This window comes from Dendronephthya gigantea, unplaced genomic scaffold (genome assembly GCF_004324835.1).
Source record: "Dendronephthya gigantea isolate DGI-Jeju-01 unplaced genomic scaffold, DenGig_1.0 000174F, whole genome shotgun sequence".
NCBI lineage: Eukaryota > Metazoa > Cnidaria > Anthozoa > Malacalcyonacea > Nephtheidae > Dendronephthya > Dendronephthya gigantea.
In genome coordinates, this window is record NW_021163184.1 from 242,398 (window position 1) to 253,090 (window position 10,693).

Below are 10,693 nucleotides of genomic sequence, written 5' to 3' on the forward strand. Positions count from 1 at the left end.
ATGGGGCGATATCAAAGACGACTTAATTTGCAGTAGAATCGTAAGCGGTATCGTTTCGACCAGAGTCAGAGAACGGCTTCTTCGAGAACCTGAATTAAAGCTAGCTCGAGCAATTGAAATATGTCAAACAGATGAATTATCATTACAACAATTGAGGCTTTTCAACAAAGACAAAGAAATCAATGGAATTAATAAAACTCGTTATCCACGATGGAAATATATCTCAAAAAGCGAACAAGATGATAAAAAGTTAAAGCAAGATCGCAATGAAAGCAAGACTTGGAAAATATGCATGAACTGTGGAACTAAGCATCCAAAACAGAAGTGCCCAGCGTTTGGTCGGCAGTGTAATATATGCAGGAAATTTAATCACTTCGCCAAAGTGTGTCGGTCAAAGAGAAAATTGGACGCAATCCAGACAAAAGGCTCAAAATCTAAAGAAAGTGGTGATGATTTTCTGTTTCTCGACACGATTAGAGCTTCCGTAGACGAGACAAAAACACAAAGTCAAGCAGAATATGCGACGCTCTGGGTGAACAACAGGGAAATTAAGCTGAAATTAGACTATACCACTAAGGAAACCAACAGTCAATCTCGTCGCATACAATGGCAAGCCAGTCCCTGTGAAAGCTGTGTGCAATCTCTACAGTGCAAGTATCGAGGAGAAGAATACGATCTTGAATTCTACATATCTGAAACACCTAGCGAGCCAGTACTCAGCATAATGGCTTGCAAAGAATTGGATCTCGTCAAGTTCACTCAGGAGTTAAAAGCGAAATCGAGCGATGGCAGCTCTGTGAACGATTACACGAAACAACTTCTAACCCACTATCCTGATGTATTTTCTGGTTTGGGTTGTCTCTCAAGGCCATATCATATGGAAGTGGATCCTATGGCAGACCAGGTTATACATCTGCCACGCAAGATTCCACATCCCCTGAGAGATCAACTAGCAAAAACGTTGCAAGACATGGTTAAGCAAGGAGTTCTGGAAAAAGTTGATGGTCCGTCTGAGTAGATCAACTCAGTAGTGGTCAAGAAGAAAAACGGAACTCTGCGCATTTGTATAGATCCCAAGGACCTTAACGAAGTGCTAAAAAAAGAACTAATATTACCAACTTCCGACAATTGAAGAAATTACCGCTCGAATGCCAGGTGCACGTTACTTTTCCACGTTAGATGCAAGATCAGGTTATTGGCTGATACCACTTGACAAAGAAAGCTCCAAACTCACAACTTTTAACACACCATTCGGACGCTTCCGATTTAAACGTATGCCATTTGGAATTCGAAGTGCACAGGAAGTATTTCATAAACGAGTACATGAAATTTTCGAGGATATTCCTGGAGTCGAAACAGACATTGACGACATTCTGTGGGGAAGAACACTTCAAGAACACGATGATCGTCTCAAGGCAACGTTGGACAGAGCAAGAGAGTGCAATCTAAAGTTCAAGTTAGAAAAATGTCATTTCAGGAAGACGACAGTGGTGTACATTGGACATCAACTCACACTTGATGGAATCAAAGCTGATCCACAGAAGATAGAGGCAATCGTCAATATGCCAGAACCAGAGGATAAAAAGGGAGTTCAAAGGCTTCTCGGTTTGGTGAATTATGTGGGGAAATTCGTACCCAAACTGTCAGAAATCACTGCACCCCTTCAGGAGTTGCTCAGAAACGATGTGGCGTGGCATTGGTCTGAGGAACAGGCAAAAGCTTTTGAGGAGGTCAAGATCCTTCTTACAAATCCACAGCCTGGAGTTCTAGCCTACTACGATGTGAAGAAACCGATGAAGATTCAAGTCGATGCCTCAAAATCTGGATTGGGGGTAGTACTTACTCAGTCGGACAGGCCGGTTGCATATGCCTCGCGATCGTTGACGCCAGCAGAAACCAGATATGCACAGATAGAAAAAGAGCTTCTGGCAGTCGTGTTTGGCTGCAATCATTTCTATCAGTACATCTACGGTAAAAAGATTATAGTCAAATCTGATCATCAACCCCTTAAAGTTATTATGAAGAAATCTCTGGACAGATTGCCGATCCGTTTGCAAAGAATGTTGCTGAACTTACATAGTTATGATATCGAGGTAAAATATAGACCAGGCAAGGAACTGTATTTCGCAGACACCTTGTCGAGAGCACATTTAGCCAATTGCAAATCCGAAGAGGAAGCACTCAACCTAGATTATCAAGCAGTCTCTATGATTTAAACTCTACCTGTATCGGACAGCAAATTGCGAGAGATTAAAGAAGAGACGAAGAAGGATAAGACAATGCAAATCCTGGTAGAGGTCATCAAAGAAGGCTGGCCAACTCATAAAGTCAGTCTCCAAAATTCTCTACAACCGCTCTGGAATTACAGAGAAGAGCTGATGGTAATTGATGGTGTGGTATTCAAGAGTGAGAAGATACTCATTCCACCATCGTTACGAGAAAATGTTCTGAAGCAGATTCATCAAGGACACATGGGTATTGAGAGAAGTAAACAGCGTGCTCGAGAGCTGGTATTTTGGCCAGGCATAAACAAAGAAATCTAAGCAGTGATCAAGAATTGTTCTGTCTGTGCAGAGTACCGATGTAGCAATTAGAAAGAGCCCATGTTGGCACATGAAATCCCCAAATATCCATGGCAGATCGTAGCGACTAACATGTTTTATTTGAACGGTGATGATTACCTTCTAGTTGTCGACTATTATAGCAGATTCTGGGAGATATTCAAAGTCACAAACACAAAGAGCTCTGCAATTATTGCGAAGATGAAAACCCTATTTGCAAGACATGGGATATCAGAGATCGTTAAATCCGACAATGGTCCTCAGTATTCATTAGGAGAATTTGCAGAATTCGCCAAGACGTGGGGCTTCGAACACGTGACCTCAAGCCCTTTGTATCCGCAGTCGAACGGTCTAGCAGAAAGAACAGTTTGTACGGCGAAATCAATTCTAACAGAAGCACGAAGCAAGAATCAAGATCCAAATTTGGCCATACTGGAGCATAGAAATACACCGATTAACGACCTTGGATCACCAGCAAGATTAAGTATGGGAAGAAGACTTCATTCAAGAATGCCATCATCAACTGATCAACTTCTTCCGCACACAGTAAACCCAGCAATCGTTCAGATTCGTCTTGAACAAAGATAAACAAAGATGTTATAAGGAAGCCAGCACGTTATAAGGACTATGTTTAGAACTCTTACTATCTTTATATGGACTTATCAAGTAGAGTAAAACACCTATTTATTTAATTAGTACTTATATAGTGGACATATATCAGACATAATTAGTTATAGTAGTTATATCTTTTTTATACAAATTTAAGAAAACTGTTACAAAAATACCAATAGAATTTTAGATTATAATATAAGGGTGGACTCCACAGAAAACACTTAAAAAAATAAAAAGGAGGTTGTAATATATTCATTAGTCATTCATTGTATGTTAATGAGCATATATATATACCCTTGTAATCTGGCCTCAAGGCAGTTAATACATAGACGTCAAAGACATAACATAACACCCATGATGAGAGCTCATGATTCTTATGAGCTTTATACTGATATAGTGTTAAAGTGAAATGATTTCAATGGCAAGAGTTCACTGACTAATTACTTGTACACGGAAAATTGTATATTATTTGTATGGCCCATGATGAGAGCTCATGATTCTTGTCAGCTATATATACTGATAAAGTGTTATAGTGCAATGATTTCAGTGGCAAGAGTTTTAGCAAGAGAGAAAATTGTATACCATTTGTATGGTCTACGTTCAGAGCTCATGGTTTTTATCAGTTTTATACTGATATAGTGCTATACAGGATGTATCAAAAAAAGTGTCCCAAATGTAAAATTTTCGTTTTTCAGGATATTTTGCAGAGTTTGGCAAATTTTTGTGTTCCTAGAGATAGTTAAGACTTATCTGGTATACCTAGGCCAAGTTTAGTTTTTCATTAACAAAATTATGTTACCGGGGGGGGGGTTGTTTCCTTTCCACTGATATTGAGAGGGCTTGCGCGCGAAAATGTGAAGCTGAAATTGAGATATTATTTAGCTGTCTAAAAGTAGGAAAGCTTTTTGATAAACTGTCAAAGTTTCAGGAAAAATAATGCATACTGGGAGCAACGTGCGACCCCTAAAGGTGACTAATATTTCATTGTGCGCAGTGCATTAAATGCACCGTTGATTTTAGCGTAACCGATCTCATGCAAGGCTGGGCAAATGAATAAATAAAGCCAGAAACTGAATACAAAAACAAAGCAATTTATTCGTGATGTTAATCCTCAGCATGTGCACCATTTCATTCTAAGCAAAATGCCGCTCGTCTGAGCATAGTAAACACTGAACAGCGAACCATTTGTCTGTCCATTCGCCTACATTTGCCGGTGGTAGCGTAGGCGATTTGCAAGAAAGAATTTCGAACGAAATGGAGAATTTAAGGCAGGACAGACAAATGGTTGGCCGTTCAGTGTTTACCATGCTCAGACGAGCCGCAGTTTGCTTAGAAAGAAATGGTGGAAATGTTGAGGATTAACATCACCAATAAAAATCTTGTTATTAAATCGCTTCGTCTTTTTGTTCAGTTTCTCGCTTTAATTTATTCATTTGCCCACCCTTGCATGAGATCGGTCACGCTAAAATCAACACGGCATTTAATCCACTGCGCACAATGAAATATTTGTCAACTTTAGGGGTCGTGCGTTGCTTTCAGTATGCATTATTTTTTCTGAAACTTTGACAGTTTATTAAAAAGCTTTCCTACTTTTAAACAGCTAAATAATATCTCAATTTCAGCTTCACATTTTCGCGCACAAGCCCTCTCTACATCAGTGGAAAGGAACCACACCCCCTGGTAACATAATTTTGTTAATGAAAAACCAAACTTGGCCTAGGTATACCAGATAAGTCATAACTATCTCTAGGAACACAAAAATTTGCCAAATTTTACATTTTACATTTGGGACACTTTTTTTGATACACCCTGTATAGTGAAATGTGTTGGAAACGGGTCTTCACAACACAACCACAATCACAATTAAAAATTATAATAATAAAAACAATTTACATAAAGGTCAATACCGTGATACTACATATGCGTTCTCGCTTCGTACATGTGTTTTCAAACTTTTTCCCCCCGGCTCATTTCCCCCTTGGGGAGTGTTTTCGCCAGTATTATGTAATACTTCACTCTCCCCCTATTTGGCTTGTAACAAGGCAAATATAACACAATAAATTGCGTGCTGAACAATTAACTCAATGTAAATGTTTCTTTAGTTTATACTAAATGTTCTTTAGTCCAATTCGTCTAATTCATCTCTGACGATGTTCGCAATACGCTCACGCACCTTTGCTGCCGCATTTCTCGAAGATCTTCTGTATAAAACTTCTCGTTCTTCATTGGGTCCAATATAATCAATTTGGTTCTTGTCGCATGATAACTCCATGGGGAAGAGATGTTGCATCGCTCGTTCGTTATAGGATTTCCCAGCTCGTAATCTTGCTCCTCTGACTACTCCGTCTCTTCCAATAATGAATGATTCGATTATACCAATTCTCCACTTCCCTCGGTTTCGTTCATCGCCTTTTATCAGAACCACGTCACCTGGCTTCGCCGTCATCTGCTTTGTCTTGTGCTTTAGTTTGTGTCTTTCTCGTAATGATTTTAGGTATTAGTTTGTCCATCTGGCCCAAACGACATCTTTGCATCTTCTCAAATACCTTGCACGTTTTCGAAGTTCAACATCTTCCACTCCATTAGGTTCTTCTTCAGGCAGTTGGATTTGCTGCATGAACTGCATCGAATTTGGAGTTAATATCGGCATCTGGACATCATCCTCTACGTATGTCAGCGGTCGGTTGTTGATTGTGGTTTCGACATCGAGCAGTACTTCTTCTAACTCTTTCCAGCGTAGGTTTCCTTGTCCGATTGATTTGTAGAGTGCTTGTTTCATTACGCCGAGGGGCGCGCCCTAGTTGAACTTCCACTTGATATCTTGTTTTGCTAACCAACTGTTGAATTTCTCATCCTTTTGAACTCTTCGTAGCCATTTTGCAGCAGCTAAAAAGGTTTTACCATTGTCAGAAAATACCTTTTCTGGACGTCCCTTCCTTTCGATAAACCGCTTCAAACTGAGTAAAAACTCATCTGTACTTTGATTTGGCAATAGGTCGAGATAAACCGCCCTGGTTAAACTACAAGCATACAACGCTACGTAAGCCTTCTTCTCTTTCTTTGCTTTACTTAAATATCTGATTGGTCCCGCAAAGTCAACTCCGATGACTTGGAATGGTGTCGAACCGGTGGTTCTTTCGAGAGGCAAGTTAGCTGTCAGGGGAACTGCATACGCCTTAACCTGGAATCTTTTACACCTGTGGCACTTGCGTATCAGCCGTTTCGTCAGTCGCCTCAATTGCGGTATCCAATACTTTTCCCTGATTTTAGTCATTGTCAGTAAGGCTCCCCCATGTAGGGTCTGTGAGTGTGCATGCAGAACTAATTTCTGGCAACTACGTCTTCTTCAGGAACATAAATAGGATAGTCTCCTTGCACTCTTCCTCTGCATTCATAGATATCTCGTTCGTTTAATTGAAGATTTAGTTGGAGCTTGTCCTCTTCGAATTTTTCCTTTCCTTCATGTCGCGACTGTGCTCTTCTAATCCAGAACTCGAGCTGTTCATTTATGTCTTCTGTAGTCAGGGGGACGGTTACCTTTTGTTTCATCCTACAATTTCTGCAGTGATTCAAACGGTCTTCCAAAGATCCCATTTCTTAATAAGTTTATCCAGATCATCTTGCTCCAATTCCACTGCTACAGCTAGGACTTCCTTGATAACTTTAGCTTCGGCTAGCGATTCTTTGCTTGGGCTGGTTATTATGTCTTGAGGCCACTCGTTTTCGTCTATCAACCACGATGGTCCCTTGAGCCATGTCTCAGATAACTCGTCAACCTTGCCTCCCCGGCTTCCAAGGTCCGCTGGATTTTCAGTTTAACTGACATACCTCCACTGTATATAGTCCTTTTCCTGGATCTTATGAACGCGATGACTGACAAATTGTTTGTACTCGCCGTTTCCCCGAATCCAGTGGAGGGCCACTCTGCTATCTAGCCAACTGAATGTATTTCGGATTGGAAACCCCATCAATGCTTCCCTTGCGTTGTGGAGCAAGTTTGCTGACATATGTCCTGCGATGAGTTTGAGTCTTGGGATGGTTAAACCCTTTTTTGCGAGTCTTGACTTCAATGCCACAATACCTTGGCTGACACCTGACGGCTGCCTGGTGATGGCATAGACGACTGATGACACTCCTTTACCACTAGCATTGCCAAAGGCATGTAGATCAATTGCATCGATTTCCTCCTGATATCTAACAAGACTCCTCGCTATTTCAACTTCTTTCGGTCGGTTTAGTTCCCATGAAATCCATTTGGTGAGCAATTCCGGGTTTAATTCTTTATCCCAAGACATCCGTTCGTCACAGATTTCTCTATAGATCAATTTTCCCTGTAATGTTGTGGGTGATACAAATCCCAAGGGGTCATATATCTTAGCGATGTTACCGAGGACATTTCGTTTCGTGATTTCCTTCAACGGCTCTGGAAAGTTCACCTTGATACTGTCCGTATTCTTATCCCAAGGTACGCCAAGCAACTTTATTTCTCCAGCTTTTACTCCTAATTGCTCTTTTGCATAGCTCGTTTCAACTTCTTCAAAGGGCTCTGGTTCCAATTCAAGCTTCGGATTATTTGAATGCCACTTGTGCAGTTCAAATTTCCCTTCACTGAAGATGGTCACACACGATTTCTTCAGATTCTCGGTCTCCTCAAGCGTGTTCCCTCCCGATATGAGGTCGTCCACGTAAAGGCTGCGTCGTATTTCCTCTACCTCATTCGAAAAGACTGATTGCATGTTCTGGAGGTGCTGCTCGGTGACTCCCCCCAATAAGAATGGAGACGTGGAAAGGCCAAATAATGCTCTTGTGAATCTCAATGTCTCCACTTCTCTTGTTGTCAAGTCCTTCAGCCAATGAAAGCGTAACGCATCGCGATCATCTTTCCTTATTCGGACTTGCAAAAAGGCCTGCTTGATGTCGGCGGATAGAGCTACCGGGTGGAATCAATTCCTCACGAGAATACTCCATAATTGGTTTTGCAGTGCTGGGCCTGGCTCCAAACACTCATTTAACGAAGGAGCTCTCCCATTTGGACGTGCCGAAGCATCATACACAATTCGGGTTTTGGTACTTTCTGCTGTCTCACGTACGACTGGTTTATGAGGGATATAATATTCCTTCCTGCATGTTCAACAATTCCTTCCGATAATTGATCTTTTATTATTGCATCGTATTTGGACAGCAACCCGGGTTCTTTATCCAGTTTCTTCACGCGAGATTTTGTCGCTTAATGCTACCGTCCTTGTTGGCGAGTGGTGGGTGGTTCCCCTTCCAGAGGAACCCTGTTTCATACCATCCAATTGGACTTCTCACTAATTGCTCTTTAAATTATTGGTAGACACTGAATTGATCACCAGTTGGGTGGTCCTCCAGGCCAAGCACGTTGAGTCGACACAAATTCTCGTAGTCTAAGGATGTTGTTTGGGTTAAAAGCATCTTGGTCAGGTCAGCTTTCTTGCCCGGTGACATGATAGTCCACCCTAGCTGTGTCAGCTCTGCAATGGGTTCTTCGGGTTCTCCAAGTTTAGGTTTTTTATCTTCGTTTTAATCTTGGTGTATTCAGTAATTCCTAAGATCAGGTGCACAGGTAGTTCCCTTTTAGTATCTGTATCGTTCATGTTCACCCCGTTTAGATGATCGTACCGCTTTATCAGTTCAGGATGATTCAGGTTGTCCACGGTAAGTAACACCCCACAATTCACCTTGGTTACCTCAGATCTCAGAGTGAATTCACCTGATAGGCTTGTTACATTAACTTGATGTTCTTCTATTTCTTGTCTGGTGGTCTTCATCATCATCTCGATTTGACTGACTTCCTTTCGTATTGGCCGAGTTTTGATGCGTTCCAATAAGGCGGCTGATGCATAAGAACTGCCCGCTCCTGTATCTAACAGTGCACAACAATGTATCCCATTTACCCTGACTACAACGACAGGATATATAACTGAACTATCACCATTATTGGCCACTAGCATTTGTTCCGTTTTTTCCTCACAGATAGAAGTATGGTGTTTCTTTCGACATATTTGACAGGAGGATGGACAGCGAAACTCTGAGGCTCTATGGCTTGTGCCTGTGCAGTTAAAGCACAGTTTCTTTGATGATAGAATTTTCTTTCGTTCAGCTTTGGTAGTAACTTTGTCGCATTTCACTGACTTATGCTGAGTACTGTTGCAATAAACACAGGGTCTTGGTTGTACGCCTTTGTCCCTTGAGTGGAAGCTTCGGTTTCTAGGATCCCTTGGTTTTCTCTCGTTTCTGTCCTCATTTCTTGGTGGATTTCGTTCCGTCCACTTTCGCAACGCTTCGATGAGCTGAGGAAACTTCCAGCTTTGCCAGTCGTCGTCTGTACGCACCAGATCTCCTCGAATTCCTTCCAGCTTATCCAATGTCATTCGCACATAACCATTTACTTCACCAACGCGGCCCAAAGTTTCTAGTGCTTGTACGTTTGTTAGTAATCTTTCATAAAATATGGAAACCTTGGTTGGATTTGTGCCATGGACAGGTTCAAGTGACATGATGTTGTTGACATAGGCATTTACAATTTTACTTTCCTTGCCATATTTAGTTTTCAGAATATTTCTTGCTCTCTCAAACCCCTCTGTGGTCAGCGGTAATCCATCAACTAATGCTCTTACTTTGGGTTCCAATAGTTCTTTTAGATATGAAAATTTCGTCACACTCGAAATGTCAGTACCACCGATACTTGCTTCGTATTGTTCCCAAAATCTCGTCCAATCTGTGTAGTTACCATTGAATTTAGATATTACCAGCTTTGGTAGTTTGGTTGCCTTTGTTCCGTCTGGGTTTGATGCACTTCGATTTTCTTCCAGCCTTTTCTCATACTTTATTCTTTGTTCTAGCTTAGCTTTTTCGAGCTTTAGTTCATCTTCAAATTTCCTTTGTCGAGACTGTGCAGCCATTTCTTCCTCTTTAAACTTCTCGGCTTTGACCGCCTTCTGATTGATCCTTTTTAAGGACATGTCCATGTCAGCAATTTGTGCTTCAACAGTGAATAATTTGTTTTCTAAATCAGTGTTCCATGTTTGTATATCTTCTATGTTGTCGCCATTTTCAAGTTTTAGCTCTTGAATTTTAACTTTGATTTCATGTATCTCACTAACCTTCGTTGTTAAGGTTTTAATCTGTCGCCTGATGGCCAAAACATTGTTTGTTCCGACTGATTTCTCCGCTTGCTCTTGCGTAAAGCTGATGAGTTTGAGTTTTGTCTCGATATTTTTGCTCAAACTTTCGATTGATTCCATGATTTCTGGACTGAATCAGCCCACCCAAGGACACCACTTATGTTGGAAACGGGTCTTCACAACACAATCACAATCACAATTCAAAATTATAATAATAAAAACAATTTACATAAAGGTCAATACCGTGATACTACATATGCGTTCTTGCATCGTTCTCACTTCGTACATGTGTTTTAGAACTTTTTCCCCTGGCTCATTTTCCCCTCGGGGAGTGTTTTCGCCGGTATTAGGTAATTTACTTCAAATGATTTC

General features: G+C 41.0%; 3 protein-coding genes across 3 annotated transcripts; all 3 read right to left on the reverse strand.

Moving 5' to 3' along the window:
• Nucleotides 1–5,970: 5,970 nt before the first annotated feature.
• LOC114538092 lies at nt 5,971–6,447 on the reverse strand. The gene has a single exon (XM_028559212.1). It carries the CDS (start codon nt 6,445–6,447, stop codon nt 5,971–5,973), a length of 477 nt encoding a protein of 158 aa, XP_028415013.1.
• Nucleotides 6,448–6,988: 541 nt separating this feature from the next.
• On the reverse strand, nt 6,989–7,909 carry LOC114538093. The gene has a single exon (XM_028559213.1). The coding sequence runs from the start codon at nt 7,907–7,909 to the stop codon at nt 6,989–6,991; it is 921 nt and encodes a 306-aa protein (XP_028415014.1).
• A 753-nt stretch (nt 7,910–8,662) lies between these two features.
• LOC114538094 lies at nt 8,663–10,441 on the reverse strand. The gene has a single exon (XM_028559214.1). It carries the CDS (start codon nt 10,439–10,441, stop codon nt 8,663–8,665), a length of 1,779 nt encoding a protein of 592 aa, XP_028415015.1.
• Nucleotides 10,442–10,693: the final 252 nt, after the last annotated feature.

Coding starts and splice junctions, on each gene's coding strand:
- LOC114538092 (XM_028559212.1), bottom strand. CDS start 6,447: ATGACTAAAATCAGGGAAAAGTATTGGATACCGCAATTGAGGCGACTG.
- LOC114538094 (XM_028559214.1), bottom strand. CDS start 10,441: ATGGAATCAATCGAAAGTTTGAGCAAAAATATCGAGACAAAACTCAAA.
- LOC114538093 (XM_028559213.1), bottom strand. CDS start 7,909: ATGCAATCAGTCTTTTCGAATGAGGTAGAGGAAATACGACGCAGCCTT.